This window comes from Leptonychotes weddellii, chromosome 3 (assembly GCF_054177405.1).
Source record: "Leptonychotes weddellii isolate Sample4059 chromosome 3, ASM5417740v2, whole genome shotgun sequence".
Taxonomy (NCBI): domain Eukaryota; kingdom Metazoa; phylum Chordata; class Mammalia; order Carnivora; family Phocidae; genus Leptonychotes; species Leptonychotes weddellii.
Window position 1 is genome coordinate 144954411 of NC_138371.1, and position 17380 is coordinate 144971790.

The 17380-nt window shown below is 38.4% G+C and overlaps 1 protein-coding gene across 3 annotated transcripts in view; it reads left to right on the forward strand.

The window, feature by feature from the left end:
• Window positions 1–2351: 2351 nt before the first annotated feature.
• The window catches only part of KLF5 (KLF transcription factor 5), a 46477-nt gene continuing 31448 nt past the window's right edge, over window positions 2352–17380 (forward strand). For 2 of the 3 annotated variants that reach the window (XM_081815022.1, XM_081815021.1), the window contains exons 1-3: window positions 2352–2932; window positions 5290–6163; window positions 7149–7208. In XM_081815022.1, the coding sequence (XP_081671148.1) occupies window positions 2672–2932; window positions 5290–6163; window positions 7149–7208 (1195 nt within the window). In that variant the 5' untranslated portion in view covers window positions 2352–2671. Of the gene's footprint in view, window positions 2933–3032; window positions 3188–5289; window positions 6164–7148; window positions 7209–17380 lie in introns of those variants that run through there. The other variant, XM_081815023.1, reaches the window with a different exon arrangement.

The window sequence follows — 17380 nt, forward strand, 5'->3', positions numbered from 1 at the left end:
TAGTTATTTTCTGTGAGATTGCAGAGCTGGGCATTTCAGAGAAACCATTACTTAAAAGTGGCAGCCCTGTTTTATGAATCCTTATGTCAGAAATGAAATTTAAATAAATGCTACTATATTTGAACAAAAAAACCCGATTGAATTCCGCTTTTCTAACGTAAATGTATTGGGAGCCCAACCATAGCTAGGTTCATGTCTTTATTCATTACAAAGAAATGGAAATGTGAAAAAAAAAGAACAGGACTATACAAGTATTTTATTAAAAACTTATCCAACAGTTGGGTTTTATTTTGTTTAGCTATTCGGAAAGCATTTGTAAATGAAAGCATGTTAAAAAAATGGTGTGAAATATAGAAACATTTCCAGTAAAATAACTGGATTTTATTGTAGTGAAAACAGGTTGCAATAACAGGCCACTGATGCTCTGATAAAACAAAGACAAAAGAAAAGGTCTAGATGGGCTGAGAGGCAAATTAAAATATAAATAGATACTAAATTATATTAAACCTAAGTTAAAAAGAATATAAAACTTCTGTTAAGACTTTATATCACACTCAGGTTTGATCATGTTTTCAGCATTATAACTAAAAATCTGTCAAAGTTCAATTTTTTAAAAGGTAATTAAATCCCATACCAATTCTATAATCTGTTTTTAAGTTATTTAATTACATCCTTGGGTTCAATCTTAGAGAAAATCAGGACAGCTTTTTAAAAGGTGGCGGTGGATACTATGGAATTGCTTAGAAAAAAATTTGCAAAAACACTTATTAAATACTACTTAGGTAACATGAAAGTAGTCATCAACCATTCTCTGAAAGAAGTGATCACAGCTATAAAGATGAATCATTTATTAACAAAAAGGAAATGAAAAGGAGAAAAAAATTTTATAGCATAATTTTGTTTTCTAATAATAAATACCTCTAATATTTCATATGTATATTATTTTTTTAATCTACACACTGAAATGAGATCCATACTTTTAATAGGTCCACCTCTTTGAAGTGAACATTCTTCTAAGAGCTTGTTTTTTTTTTAAGCTGTTTTACTGTGAAGTGATGAGTAGGCTATTGTATATGTAAAATTGTCTAATAGTATAGTGTGCTACATATGTAGTAATATACCAGGCATTTTTATTGCAGTTTATTGTTCCGGCTTCTCAATAAGCCAGATAAAATCATATACAAGAACATTAAGGATTAGAGAAGTGGTTTCCTTAGGTGATTGCTGGCAAAACTTCACCTTCCCATTATAATGTAGTTAATGGATGGTCATATATTTGACTATTACTTTCCTACAAATTTGGATTCCCAGTTTTCAGAGCTGCTGCGCGTCTAGTGTTTGTGGCTTCTTTGATTGTCTTTTCGTAGGAAAAGGTGCCATAGTGTTAGGTAAATGTGCTACGTTGTCTGTTTTGTAAATATTAAACTCCATTTTTTTTGAACATACAATGCTAGCAAAAACAAGTCAAAGATATAATCTCTATGTAAATACATTGGAACTAGTCAGTCGTTAGTGCTTAAATTAGATTCCATGCTTCAGCTACAATCAAAAGTGTAAATATTAAAACCTTCAAAATTCGTATGGCCCATCCCCCTCCTCTCCATACACGGATACGAGGTAGAAATGTGTGTGAAAACTTCTTCTAACCATTTAAATACTGTAGGGAAAAACAAGCTTTTATGCAAGGACTTCAAATAATTTTTGCCATTAAACCTTTTATTCAGGACATTCCGGATTTGCTTTGCTAAATGGACATGTTCACTGCTAAAGATACACAGACACAAGAGCTGTTTTTAAATTTGTTTATCACACCGCCCCTAGTTTTCCGCTAAAGAAAAGTACATTTTGTGTATTTAAAAACATACACTCATGAAACAAGTCTCTAAAATCCTTGGCGCCCCCACCTAGCTGCCTTCTGGGTTTCAGCTTTTGAGTTTCAGGTCCTTGCACAACACCTAAGACGTGCAAAACTCTTTTTCTCCCTAATCCTGGCGAAGAACAGTCCGAAGAGATCTCCCTCCACGTCTCCACCCTAATTCCCTCTCTTCCTAGATTCCACCCGCTTCTCTCCTTTCCTCCGCCCCCGGCTCCGTCAGCCCAATCTGTCAGAGAAGTTGTGTACAAACTGCGCGGCCGCCCTGCGCGCGAAAGCTCGTGGCCCGAGAGGGCGGGTCAGCCCGGCGAAGGCGGGGCCTGGGAGAACTTCTCCCTTCTCATAGGCTGCTCACTCCGGCCAGGCCGGCCTCAGGGCTTCGGGATTCGCCCTAGCGCTGCCAGTCAGGTTGGCGGGCCCGCCCACCCGGAGTTGGGTAAAATAGAGGCGGGCGTCAAGTGTCAGTAGTCGCGGGGCAGGTACGCGCGCTCGCAGCTCGGTCGTGGAGAGCGGTGGTGGCGGGAGCGGGCTCCGGCGAGTGAGAGAGCGCGGTGGGGCGGGGCGGGGGAAAGTGGCCGCCCGGAGGACGTTGGCGTTTACGCGTGGCGGAGCGGAAGAGTTTTGCTTTTCGTGCGCGCCTTCGAAAACCGCGCCTGCTGTTGGCTGAGGGGGTCCGTCCGGAGCCTTCCCTTCTCCGCCCGCGGCCCCGCGCCGAGCTCGCCGGCCCGAATCAGCGTGGGCGAGGTGGGAAGCGCGCCCGACCCGCGTCCCGCGCCCGGAGCCGCCCCCTGAGTGCCAATGGCCACGCGGGTGCTGACAATGAGCGCCCGCCTGGGACCCGTGCCCCAGCCGCCGGCCCCGCAGGACGAGCCCGTGTTCGCGCAGCTCAAGCCCGTGCTGGGCGCCGCGAACCCGGCCCGCGACGCGGCGCTCTTCCCCGGCGAGGAGCTGAAGCACTCGCACCACCACCCGCAGGCGCAGCCCGCGCCCCCGCAGCCGCCGCAGCCGGCGCCGCCGCCCGCCGCGGGCCCGCGGCTGCCCCCTGAGGAGCTGGTCCAGGTAGGAAGAGCCGCTCCTCTCCCTCCGCCCCCCTCCCGGAGCTCGGGCGTGTCCCGCCGCTGCGACGCGCGGGCGACAGGGGCCGCTCCAGGCTGGGGCGTGCGTCGGGGCGCTCCGGGAGCCGGAGCTGGGTGGACAGCCCCTCCCCGCCCTGCCCTTCTGGCCTGGGCACCCGCAATCCGCAGGGAGGGAGAAGGGAGGACCGGAAGAGGGGGGTCCCAGATGAATCTCCCCAGACGTGTCCGTCCGGGAAAGGTTAGAGGCAAGTGGCTGCTCACAACGCACCTTAAGTGTTTTCTTAGTTTGGGGGATGAGACCTCGTACTTCACGTCCAACCTTAAATTCCGCCTTTCACCTTACCCCCCACCCCCACCCCCCGCCGTGCTCTGCCCTTGGAGGTTCCCCCACGTCGTCTCGGGTTCGGTGGAAACGCAAATCGGGGTGCCGGCGAGAGGCGCCTCGGGGTGCTAGTTTCATATCTCTTTGGCTGAGCCTGCTTTAGACGTGATCTTGGAGCTGCCTTTGGGAAACGAGAGTTAGGAAAGCTAAGGTTGTATTGGAGCGTTTGTTTTTCCTTAAAAAGAAAGACCAAAAAAGACCGGGGGTGGTGTTTTCTTCATGTGCGCGTAAATTTCCTCCCGGAGCCGCGTTGAAAGCTGGCAGTTGGTTTTTACACTTGCCCGGCAGCCGAATTAGAGCAACCGCCTGTTTCTTTCGCCCACGCAGGGAGTCATATAGCCCAGAAAAAACTTCCCGGGACTTTTAGCCTGTCCCAAGGAAAAAAAAAATTGGAAACATACCCACATGCAAACAGCTGGAAGAGCTAAAATCAGAAACCACTAACCACCACGGGAGCGAAGTGCACGAAAGGATTTAAGTTCGGTTTATTTCGAGACGCTTCATTTAATAGCCCCTTGGTATACTGCGTATTTGCTGCTCAGCTCCTAGTCCGGGTGGTCTGCGAGTTTCGTCGTGCTGTGAAAGGGCAGTGGCATTTGTCAGAGATGTGACTCACATGACGAGAGCGTTAATTTTTATTTTTAAATCGTGTCGATCTGGGAAACCCTATCTGTATCCACCGCGAATGATACGAGGTCCGATATGAAACGCTTTTGAAATGCAGTAGCAAAAAATGACTCCTACTCACCAGTTTCGGTGCCACGGTTAATAGTTCCATGAGCCATTTGATTGGGGTGGGTTTTTCTTTTAAAATTTACTTTTCAGTGTTAAAAATTAAATAAGTTTATGTTGTACTAGAATAGAAGATAGCTGTAAAAAGACTGAGGGAGGCTAGTTCCAAGCTGGATTATCTAAAAAAAGAAAAAAAAAAAAAATCACCACTTGAAAACGATTTGGTTATTTCAGGTTTGTCACTTTTCTGCTTAAGAGACACCAAGAGGATAAGGGATGATTGAGGTTTTTACAGAGTAAGGGGGAATGTAGCGTTGGCCCACTGAGGAGGACATGATAAATGTTTTGCTGATGACTGTGCTAGGGATACAGCAGCCTCTCCCCACCCACGGACTCCTTAGCACCACTCTACCAAGGGAGTGATTTTCCCCTAGGTAATTAAAGATCTGTTTTAGATAGGGATATGAATAGGAACATTTCATTATCATATTAACCAATTACAGAATCTGCTGATTAAAATCAACATTTAGATCAAATGTCGAAAGTGAAGTTGTTTTGTTCTTTCAGTGGATACTATGTTTTGCTCAAGACTTTGTATTTAGGTGTCCAGTGACCTATAAATGAGAAAAGGCACTGAAATAGCCAAGGAGTATGTTTTATATTAAATATTTCAACAATATCTGTCCAAGCAAACAAAACAAAACAGAACTTTGTGATATTTTTAAGGTTGGTTTGCTTAGGTTTTGTTTGCTTAAACATACCTATATTAATATAAATATGGCATGAACAGAAATGAGGTAGTTTGGCAGTATTACAATACTGTATTTAAGTTGCAAACTCGACCGTAATGGGGGAGAGAATCCTGCTTGTATGTGAGCTCTAAAAAAGTATATTATTGATTAGAAAGGAAACTATGTATTACTGATTAGAAAGGAATGTTTTCTGTGTGCTGCTGCTTTTTCTTGATTTGCCTCTTTCACTTTTTGTCAGGGGCTGATTGTGGGAGTGATTTTACCAAGTAACACAGTATAGAGAGTTTCATAAGGCTTTTGGTAAACCAGTTATTGCTTACACAATTGACAAACTTGATATGTTTAGAAGCGACACTTAGAAGGAGTTCGCCTTAGTACTTTTCACAGGTCTTGTTGGGAATTTTTAGTAAGTTTGTCCTTACTCAGATGATGAAATGGGTGGATTATGCATGTTTGTATCTCTTCTTTTTTTAGACAAGATGTGAAATGGAGAAGTATCTGACACCTCAGCTTCCTCCAGTTTCTATAATTCCAGAGCATAAAAAGTATAGACGAGACAGTGCCTCAGTCGTAGACCAGTTCTTCACTGACAGTGAAGGGTTACCTTACAGTATCAACATGAACGTCTTCCTCCCTGACATCACTCACCTGAGAACTGGCCTCTACAAATCCCAGAGACCGTGCGTAACACACATCAAGACAGAACCTGTTACCATTTTCAGCCACCAGAGTGAAACGACTGCCCCTCCTCCGGCCCCGACCCAGGCCCTCCCTGAGTTCACCAGTATATTCAGCTCCCACCAGACCGCAGCTCCAGAGGTGAACAATATTTTCATCAAACAAGAACTTCCTACACCAGATCTTCATCTTTCTGTCCCTCCCCAGCAGGGCCACCTGTACCAGCTACTGAATACACCGGATCTAGATATGCCCAGTTCTACAAACCAGACAGCAGTAATGGACACTCTTAATGTTTCTATGTCAGCTGCCATGGCCGGCCTTAACACACACACCTCTGCCGTTCCGCAGACTGCAATGAAACAGTTCCAGGGCATGCCCCCTTGCACATACACAATACCAAGTCAGTTTCTGCCACAGCAGGCCACTTACTTTCCCCCGTCACCACCAAGCTCAGAGCCGGGAAGTCCAGATAGACAAGCAGAGATGCTCCAGAATTTGACCCCACCTCCATCCTATGCTGCTACAATTGCTTCTAAACTGGCAATTCACAATCCAAATTTACCTGCCACCCTGCCAGTTAATTCGCAAAGCATCCAACCTGTCAGATACAATAGAAGGAGTAACCCCGATTTGGAGAAACGTCGCATCCACTACTGCGATTACCCTGGTACGTGTTTTAACCCGGTTGAAGCGTGTGTGTGTGTGTATGCCTTTTTAAATCTCGGGTTTTAAATTTACATAGGAAAGTAATACTTGACAATGAAAAAACCACTTACTTTGTTCTTTTCATATCTCAGTCTCTGTACTGTACCCTGGAATGTAACTTTGTCTATTGCTGGTTTTATGTATAAAAAAAAATGGCTAGAATATTCTGGAGAAAAGTTACTTTGGACTTCTCTATTTTTAATATTGAATAAAAATTAGAATTTTGAGTTGCGCCAGAGTTACTTTGTTTAACGTCTAAATTGGGATTTTTAATTCTAAATTAAGTGCCCTGAAAAGAGGGTAAGGTAGGGAGAATAAGGTGTGGTAATGAAGTGGGGATTGAGTAGGCTGCTCTCATGATGGTAGATTATTACAAGACTCGGTACAGAATAGAATTAAGGATAGTTCTGATAGCATATGAGCATATGCTCATTCTTGAAATGAGATGTGGCTCAAAATCTGAATTGATGATGGTGATGATTTTATCTACTGGCATAAGCTAGTTTATGATTAATACAGGGTATAATTTATTGACTATGGTACATGATACAGCATGATAACACTAAATGAAAAAACAAATGTAGTAGTACAGAAAATTGCAGTCATCTTGGATAATGGTGTAACACTGTCAGCTCTAGAGCCATTAAAAGTTTTTAAATCACTGAAGTATATGTTACTAGTATAAAGCACCTACTGTAATATAAACGCACATTTCCCATTTGTAGCTTGCTTGATTATCTGCTTTTTCTGCTAAAGTGGTACATAAAGTAAATCACTTTATACCTTTAATAAGTTAACAGGGGAGCACTCTTTAAAACTGACGCTTCAAATATCTAGCATGAGAGATTTCTTCTTTAAAGCCAGATTTTAAACACTGAATCATCAAATGTAAAGATTTCAAAAGGATCTCCAAAATGACAAGCTGTTCTTCCTCTCCTTTATTTCAGGCTGCACAAAAGTTTATACAAAGTCTTCTCATTTAAAAGCTCACCTGAGGACTCATACTGGTATGTAATTTTCTTGTTAATTCTGTGAGTTGTGTAAATAGTGTAAGTGGTATTCATCCTTTTAAAAGCCAACACGTGTTTGATCTCTTCTTTCTTCTGTCAACCTTTATTTTTTAATGGCCTACCTTTTCAGCACTGGCTTGGCTCAAAATTCAGTTCAGCGAAAAAGTCTGGTTCCAGGAAGGCTGATGTTCCCTTACCAAGGCCTTTCCCTGTCACCTCACGTAGAATGAATTACCCAAAAATGTAAACAACAATGTTTACTAATGTATTTTAAAACTTTAATGGCACTGCTAATTCCTATCTTGAAGGAAAAACAAATGTAACTCATTTTCTTTCTTCCATAACAAATAGTTGGCTTCTGTAAGGTATATTAAATGCTAAAACTTTTTTCCATTTAGCATGTAAAGCATAACTGCTTAATACATCATCTTTAATTTCACCTTTAACCTAAAATCTCTGTTCAGCATGTTTTCTGTGGCTGATGAAAGGTAGGGCCGAAATTGCAGACTATTAAAATCAGGCAAAGATGGGGTCATGGTTTAAAAGTTACTCTATACCCTGTGCCAGCCCAGATTTCAGGTATTTAAGACTTTATCTTTATTCCAGTTTATATTTAGTCCTTGTTTAGAATGTGCCTTTACATGGGGTCACTTTAATTTTATATTTATCTTGTCAACTCTATACATCCACTTTTGAATGCTTTTTTTAATTTTAAAACTGTATATTAGAAACCATTTTAAGACATAACTATATGGCATGCATTATAAAAAGCTTCCAAAAAGACCCAAAATATTTTCAAATATATATAGATGGTTACAATCTGTGATTTTCTTAAAAGGCCAGCCCTAAAGGAAAGAACTTATATGAAATGATTGTGTGTTTTTTTTCTCTCAGTAAATTCAGCCTTACCTAAAGTTCAAAGAATAAGTTTGCTAATAAAAGCAATGACCTAGCAAAATGTTTTATTCCATCATTGCTATGGAAACCAAAGTATTCAACGGTTCCTTTGAATGGGTTGTTGGATTAGTGTGAGGACTTGAATCTCCCCAGGCTAGATGTTACTATGGAAATTGAGTTTTGATAAATGAAGTAGTTATCTCTAACTGCTGCATTAAAAAGTAAAAGCCTTTGAACAAAGGTCAGTGCTGAGATAGAACACTAGGAGGAATATGGCTGCAGACATTTTGTATGCTTGTAAGAAGTATTACTTGATATCTCAGTGATAAACACTACTTATTAAAATCTAAATAGCATTGGCGTCAATGGTAGATTCCAGGACTTTCTGAGAAATTGCTTTTAAAGAAAAGACAGCTCAAGTATTTATCAATGAAATGAATGGGTTGTTTTGGCCTCAAGTTTTTAGATATAGACAAAGTGATTTATATGAAAGGCAAGATCCTACATAAGCAGCTCAAAGTAGAAATTATATTTATAGTTAAACAACCATTAAGTATATAATAAACTCAGTCTAAAGTAAATGATGGCCATGAAAACATTCCATATAGAAATAGTAAAATAGCCATTTATAGAATAAATATTCTCTGAGGGAGGGAAACATTGAAAATGGCTTTTTACCTGAATTTTGACTAATGGGACTGGAAATAAATTTGAAACATTTGAATGATTGTTTTTTCTTCTTTGAAAGTCCTTGAAATGGGAGATAGGAAGGAGGGAACATGTTTTTCATGAGGTTAAAGTCTCCTAATAAAAAGTGCAATTGCATATCACACTGTAATCAACTGCTTATTGCAGGGATGTAGTCAGAGCATATCTGAATGGCCTTGCAACCCCTGTCAGGGGTTAGTGCTCTGAATGCTTATAGCTGGGATTCTGGAACTTGACCTGCTGGCAAAGAAATTTAATAGCGGGCTGTCTTAACAATGATCATACTAATAAAATCAAACTAAAAAGAAGACCCAGGCCTAGTTTGTGTTCCATGCATCAACTTTTTCACCTGATCATAAATGTGTGGCCATCGACATCTAATGAATGAGACCATGTAATCCAGTTTAATAAAGTTTTGTTTGATAGTCTCTCAAATGCCTTGGGGAGGGTTTGTAGCTGACTTGTTCATCTGGCTAAACCCGTTCTTGGGTAATCATAGAGCATTGAGGTTGTTTTCTCCTCATTTCTAGTTTCTAGACAATGTCTTTTAAAATTACCTGGGCTCTCTCATTGCATCCTCCCCTGCTTGTTTTTTAATGAATGTATCTGAAGCCAGAAAATCCTTGTTTTTGTTTTTCCTCTTTTTCCCTTTAAGGCCCAGGTATTCCTAAATAACTTCTCTTACTTAATAGCTGTTTCGTTTGTTTTGTATACATGTTCCCTACTGTGCCCTCCATCCCGCCCCCACCCTATACAATTTATTAGGAGATTTTTTTTTTAAAATCTATATGGGATAGATCTTGTATTTGATACAAAAATTACTTTTTAAGTGATTGCCATCTTGCAGGCAGAATGTGAAAAGCCACCCTAGCATTTCCATGGAATATAATTGTAATTGCTTTAAAATGTCAAGTTACCTTATGTTTTAAAAATGATTTAAGCAATTAAAACTACATCTGAATTCTATTTAATTGCTTATTCTGGATTTTTAGACAGTAAGTACTTCTTGACTTGCAAATTGAACGTAAAGGAACCGTCTTTCCAAAACAAGACCTTTTCAAAAAATTCGGGATGAAAGTAGAAGATACCAGTTTCTTGAACCAGAATTCCCATAGCATTTTTCTAAGTTCATACACTCGATTTCTTTATTCATAAAAGAATATACAAGTAGTACAAAGTTCTGTCTTTGTATGGTCACACAAAATACCTGAAATGTACTTTTCCTGTATTTTAGGAAATGGTTATATTTAACTTACAAACCTGTCTATATGTACATGATACATATTTATAGGTCTGTAGAGGTACCCCTTATATGGGCGTGTGGGTGTTTGTGTTATTTGTAATGTGTGTGTATATACATATCATGCCTCTGGTTAGAAATCATTATGCAGTGTCAACTGGTATATTGTACTTTAAAAAAAAGCATGTAAATGCAAACATTCTACTGAAATTTGTGTATGCCTTTTGATGTATATAAGGGATTATACCCATTGCCATCATGTAAAAGTTGCTCCTGAGCACCTTTAAGGAAAAGATTCACTGGCCCTTAAAAATCAACGTGTGATTGTTAAACTGATTCATAATCTAGTAGAATAATCTGCAACCAGCAGGATAGTTGTTTCTGCTCACACACTTTGCTGTCTTTAATTTCTTATTGAAGATTTAAAGTAATTCTAAACACGGGCTTGAGGCCAAAAGTAAAATGCAGTAGGAAAAAAGATTAAGGCTGTATATACAAAGAAAAATTTGCAAGAAATTGAAAATTTTTCTTATTACTGCTACTGGTTTCTTGGTGTGCCTATGAAATACTGCTTTTACTTTGAGTTTGGAAATTCCTTTGAAAATGGTATTTATGGTTTAGTAAAAAGTAGTTTCCAAAGAAAAAGTTCTGAAAACTAGTGAACTCAGTACAGTTTAAAATCTTAGTGGTTTTAGTCACATGTGTGAGAGATGTACTTAACCCTAAAGAATACCCGGAAGTGGTTGGGAAATTAGGGTATGGAAGCATTTTTAGACCATTTATCAGTCTTAGCGACCTGGAACAGGGCAGAAAATGAGCAATTGTACAGAGAAAGTCTTTGAGCAGCACACATACTTGGCTCAAGTATCCCTTAGACCGAGACTGTACGCACAGGCCGTTACATGGGCACTAAATCGCAGAACAACTTGCCGAGGATTGACAAGGAAAGGACAATTGGAAGCACCCCCACAAAAGAAAATGGAAACCTACAATAACATAGGAACACAAAATGGATTCAGGGAAGCACTATACTGTGAGTGCTGCATTTCACAGTGAGCTGTTTGCGATGCTTTGTTTAATTAAGAAAAAACTCCACAGTAAGTTTTGGAAAGATTTTTAGGCCAAGCCTAGTTTTAAGGGGGTAAATTCCCATATTCTGTCTTAATTGCTTACCTTAGAACACTTCATTTCCTAATGACATTTATATTAAGTTGTTACTATGTGTACTTTAAAATGTATAATCTCTGCTCGAGATGATTTTAGTTTCAGTTTAGGTACTAAACACCTTATGTATGATTTTCTTATCCAGTTCTTTGTTCTATTCTTAATCTATTTAATGGTATTAGGTATAGATTTGCACCTAAAAGTATTGACAGTGTTGACAATCGAGATTTTCATTCATGGTACTTTGCCACTAAAAGAAACATTCAAAATGTTCAGAACACGAGTTACTCCTTTTTTTGTGGAATTGTGGAAGGGAGGGAAAGTCTTCAAACAATTTCAGTTCCTTGGAAAATTATTTACAGCAAAAATCAGCATAAGTCTCTTTTCCTCTCTAGATAGGTAGGTAAATAGATGGCCTTAGTGGAGATCATACAGTTTGGATCTAGAGGTCAGTACATCGCTGGGTAACTTGGTAAGCTGTGTTACTGGTAGAGGTGGAAAAGTTGTGCAGGATGAAGTTACTTAGTATCCGGTGTATTTTTTGAGTCTGTATTTGAAAACATGCAGGAAAAAGTATCACATTTAGCTTATACTATATATACTATACAGATAATTAACTAGTTATTTTTATTTGCAGCTTTGAAATTTATTCTCTATATTGACAATTTCAAGCTTATGTAAGAAAAGTAGTGGCTTAAGAGACTTGCTCGTTCAGACCCCTGGAAAGGTATTTATGAGCTTGAAAGCTTAGAAACAATTTCTTTTTAATGACTCACTGGGAAAATTAAACTTTGCTTCTAGGACTTTCATCTGAAAAACATTTACATACGAAATTGATTAAACATTGCTTTGAGATGATAAAGCTTATCGAAGGTTAAGAAGTATAATTTGATTAAGCAAACATTTTGACTGATCTTGTGGAGAATCCAGAGAATCTTTTTCTTCCCTTCTGTTTTTTTCTCCCAAGTGGGAGAAGGTAGTTCATAAGCAGATTAATGGAATTGCTGAAGCTCAGATATAAATAATCAGCTGTGAAGGTAGACTGTAATGTGCCTTTTTTTAATGTAATAATCACCCAAGATTTTTACTTTGGCAGGTATTTTTAGTTCTATAGAATGTAGTAGCTGTTTATTTGATGACTTACATTGTTTTCTGGTGGAAGATTAGAAACAAAGTAATGTCCTACTTCAGTAGAAGTATCTCTGTAGCAGTAGTCCTGTTCTGTCAACCTGTATTATTTATATTCAGGGATCTTTAACTCTGATTAGGGGGAGTTACTGTTTTAGAAGTGCACCTTAGGTAACTTCCAGTAAAAAATAGGCAGCAGAATGTTTCTTTTTGACTCCTTTATAAATGCAAACCTTTTAAGAGTTGGGAGAAATCTTGTCAAGGTAACCACAGTAAGTGCAAGTTAGAGGAAAGATTATCTAGTAGTCATTCAGTGCTAGAAAAGTTAAAACACAGAATTTCTCTATTTTGGTTAAAAAAGGAAAGGTAAAATCTTTGACCGGTTTAAAAAAAAATCAGTTTAGGTTCTTATTACAATAAAGTGAATCCTAGTGTCCTCTTTTTGTCACAAGACTCAAGAATTGGTATTTCATTAACACCATTAATGAGTGAGGAAGTGACAGAAACTTAGGAGCCTAGAGATTCACTCAGGGAGGAGACTGCAAATGTAACCCCTGACTGCGTGTCCCCACCTGTCCTCCTTTGGATTTATCAGGTCACTGTTCTGTGGCCCCATAAGTCCCTTTGGTGTTTGAAACCAGCAGTAGGAGCTTCGGAACTCCTTGGTTTTCATCAATTCTAGTCCAATTCTGTAAGGGAAAACTTGTTTACATAGAGTTTGTTTATCCTTGTACAACTTTATATGATGGATAGGATAATAAATGGGTTCCTTGCTAAGTGGATTCTGAACATGTCCTAAAAGCATGGTTCTCACCTGAACACATATTTAGTGAGATTATGCTCAGTGGTCCTAGGCAGAATAGAACCAGGCAGAGCCCTGCTGCAAGTGGGGGGGAAAAAAGAGACAAATCTGGTAACTCCAGCAGATGCTTTCCTGTCTCTTATCCCTTCCCTTCTTTTCATTAATGAAAATATCAGAATTAGTCAGACTTGGGCCAAACATCCAAAGATGCATTATGAGAAGTGTGGCATTGCAGCTGGAATAGAAGATAGTCTCTGTCCTTGAGGAACTTCCAAAGCTAGTTAAGGAGGCAAAACACAGCTGTTTGAACCCTCTTACAGCAAAGTATGTCCAAGTGCAAACCAGTCATTCAAAACAAATATAAGTGGTGCTGGGGATACAGAGAAGTAGAATAATCTCTCCTGGACTGTTTCTGGAAGTGTTAAGGTGAATCGAATTTCAAAGAAAGGGAGAAGCCTATGAACTGACCACAAATTGGCAGGGAGAAAGAAGGAATTTCTTAATTTTAATATACCCTTTTAATCAATCAGTTTCTTGAAAAGAGGGTATTAATATTAGTTGCATTTTGCAAATACAAATAAATACTGTCTTTGAAATAAACTGCCTACCCTTCTGTTCCAAGTATAGGAGATGTGCTTTAATAATAAGATGACTTTAATAAAAAGATTTTTTAAATGGAAAATTTACTGGCATAGATATATAAAAATAAGGAGCCCAAATCATCCTACCTTACCTTTTTTAAGATATTTAAACTTCAATCTTGTGATTGTTTCCCTTTTTTTTGACCTTTTATTATAATATATAGAGACTGTTTCAGACTAAATTCCCTAAGTCTCTATTGATGGAAAAAAGTCTATCATTAAATTACATAAAAACATTTTCCTTCTGAAATAAGAGCTGATTTGAGCTGCAAGGACTTAAATTCTAAGAAATACCAACTATTGAAATAATTTATTCCACTTTGTTTGCATTGTTTTGTTTTTTCAGAATGGGAAATGGATTTTAAGTTCTTTGAGGCCAGTGACTTTTTTTTTAAAGGAGAAAATTAAGTCTTAGTTGTGTTTTTCAAGTCATTCAGTGCAGATTACACTCTCGTTTACTAAACATTGGTTTTAATTCATGATGGTTTTTAGTCTGTATTAGATATAATTGAATTACCTTTTAGTTAACAGGCAGGAGATCAAATGTACAAATTTGCTGTAATAAACTTTTAGAAAGTTACCTAAAACAGCTATTCTGAGAAATATTTCCATCTATGATAGTTTTCTTTTGTTAGAAGAATCTATGTGGAACATTCTAGGGAAAGGCCTTGGTATGAGTCTATTGAATATGTTCAGCAGAGCAGAGAAACCTCCCATTCTGTTGTGGTAGGTTCAGAAGTCATTTTTTACCTGTTTATCAGAGGAAAAAAAATTTTTCAGATTTTCAAATACGTTGTAAACATGTTCTCCTAACCTCCTGAAATTCATTTAGCCTGGGGTAAAGGGAAACAATCATTAGGGGACATTTGGGGATTGTTAGAACATGTTTTCAGGACCCTACGGGGCCTGGATCCACTGAAGGCCGGCTCAGGCATGCCCTGTGCTTCCCACTGTCTGCAGTTTAAGGCCTGCGCTGAGTCCATTAAGCTATTCCATAACTGACCTTCTCAAGTGGCTTTAGAATCTTTAAATTTGAACAATATGTGTTCCTTAAATCATTCATATAGAGTGAATGAGTGTTTGCTAATGGAGGACGTAAGTAGGACACTAAGGAAAAGTGGCAGGCCCAGATTCTTAATCTGGAGCTCATTGCTTCACTTCTAACTCATGGAGTTACTGTGAGGATTAAGTGAAATAATGAGAAGTACCTGGTTCTGGAGTTGGTACTCAACGAATGTTCGTGCCTGCTCCCTCCTCTTACTGGTAATGATTTTGCTTCACCTTTTTATGAAATACTTTAATTGGCTTTATCAGTACCGATAGTATGTATGTTTAACTTGAACAATTTTTAAAAAGATAAGGGATTCCTAGCAGAATACTCCGAGTTAATTTTAAAGTAGAATAAGAAAATACATACTTTTTTTGAGATAAAGTTGAAGCTTGTTTTCCATGCAGTTCAAACTTGTCACTTTTTTTCTTTTAGCCTTTGGAAAGTTTCACATTAACAGCATGAGAACTTAAAATTACAGTTGATGTTGAAAGAGCTTAACTAAATATTTTAAATTGGTGGTATTGGAAAGAGATTCTGTAAAAATCCAATTAAACTTTTGAAAGCTCTGTCCTGTTGAAATAACTTAAAGGAAGTCAGTTTGGTTTCCCAGAAGTACTGTGCATAGTGTTTCTGGCTTAGGAAGAAAGGCTCAAATCTACTATTTGGCCAGAAATTGGGTACCAGCTTCCTCTATGATGTTTTACTTGAGCGGTGTTGACACTTGAACAAATCCCATAGAAATTGCTCCAAGTGGGGAATAGTTGTCCTTGCTTTTATAGTAAAGACTTGGCCCCATAACTAACGTCTCAGACACTGCTAGTATTCTTGGCTGAATAATCTATAGATGTGCATAAATTGAGAGCAAAACCCCAAATGTTTTAGGAACTTTAATGGCTACCGTTTTTCAACCAATCAGTAAAGTAAACTTTTAAAAAAATACGGTGCAGTTTATTGCTTCATAGCCAATAAAAATAGTGAACAAAAAGAGTCTAGTGTCCCTTGTTTCTTAAATAAACTCTGAAAATTCAGTTCTCTTGCTATTAAATTATTAAATGCAAAAGACTAGAATGATTTCTTTTATAATTGGAGCACTATAGGAATTTTTTTCCTTGCCTCAGACATCAGAAATAACTTTCTTTCCATTAATTGACAGTGAAGTATTTAACCAACATGTTTGTTTTTGTGATTTATTTTTCATGAGGAACAAAAACAAATGCTTGGGCAAAAAGTTAATTTTTTCTCTTTGATTTACATTTACAAGAGTGAGAGCTAGATTTACTCCTAGTATTAAATATATGTGAATATAAATTGAGAGAAAAGGTTTATGTTACTTAAAATATTTGTGTTAGCTTAAATTCTTAGAATTCATAATGAGAAGAAAATTGAAACATATTTTTAAAATGGAAATTTATAAAAAAAAGAATTTCTGTCTTGGTTCAGAGCCAGAGGAGAGGAGAGAGGAAGGAGGTTTGGGGATGCATACCATAAAAGTTGAAAGAAAAATTTCCTAGGAGATAATAGGTACAAATTTCAAAGAGTTATTCTGGCCCTTCTTTGTCCTTACGGGATTTTGTTTAAGAGTAAGAGTAGTTATCAGGACAGCAAAAATTAACTACAAGCTATAGAAATCTCAGTTGATGTGGACAGTGGACAGTGTCTTTTAAAATTTGGACTTAGTTGAGTAATATTACAACTTCCTGAATATGATGCTGCTAAATCAGACAGGTGGTTGGGTTTCATTTTGGTACTAAGTAGAGTGTTCAAAGTGACTTGGAGGCTCTTCTCTTTCACAAGAAAACATGTTTTAAGGAATTGAGGAGTTTGACAATTCAGAGTTTTAAAAGGTATCCATATAAAACTGAGCAGTAAGCCAACAGTAGTACTTTGATAAGCAAATTTATCTCACAAACTTTCAAACTAACAAATTCATAGAAAATTCTAAGATAATGAAGCATAAATATAGGAACTTACTAGTTAATGCTCAGTGAAACATCCTCAGGTTTTGGAATTTATTTAGGGGAATACCTGATCTCAGTTAAGTAGGGCTAGGACTAATTAGGGAGTTAAGACTGCATTATCAATATTATGTGGATTTGAAAGATTAGCAACTAGCAAACTTCAGACAACATTAAGAATAATACAAATTGCAGTGGGATTGTGGCCTAAATGTCAATTTATTCTAAAGTGAAAAAGCGCTGTGAAAGAATAGGGAGATTGAATGATTAGAGACTTAAGGTATAATGCGTGTAAGCTCCATGAGGCCAGGCATTTTTGTTTTGTTGACCACTGCGGTGTCACGAGCACTCAGGACAGTGCCTGACAGGAGTACTACGGTTGTTTCATGATTCTTCACTAAAGTTAGGGGTATCAGACTTTCTGATCTGGTTGAGGAATTTATTAAATACCAAATGCATAAAGCTTCAACACCAACTTTAATATTTTTCTAGCTTTGTTTTGCTTTAATCTCACTGAAAAATGGGAAGATGTGAATGTGTGTGTGCTAGAGTGAATTTCGAAGAGTGAGTGCCCCTTAATCCC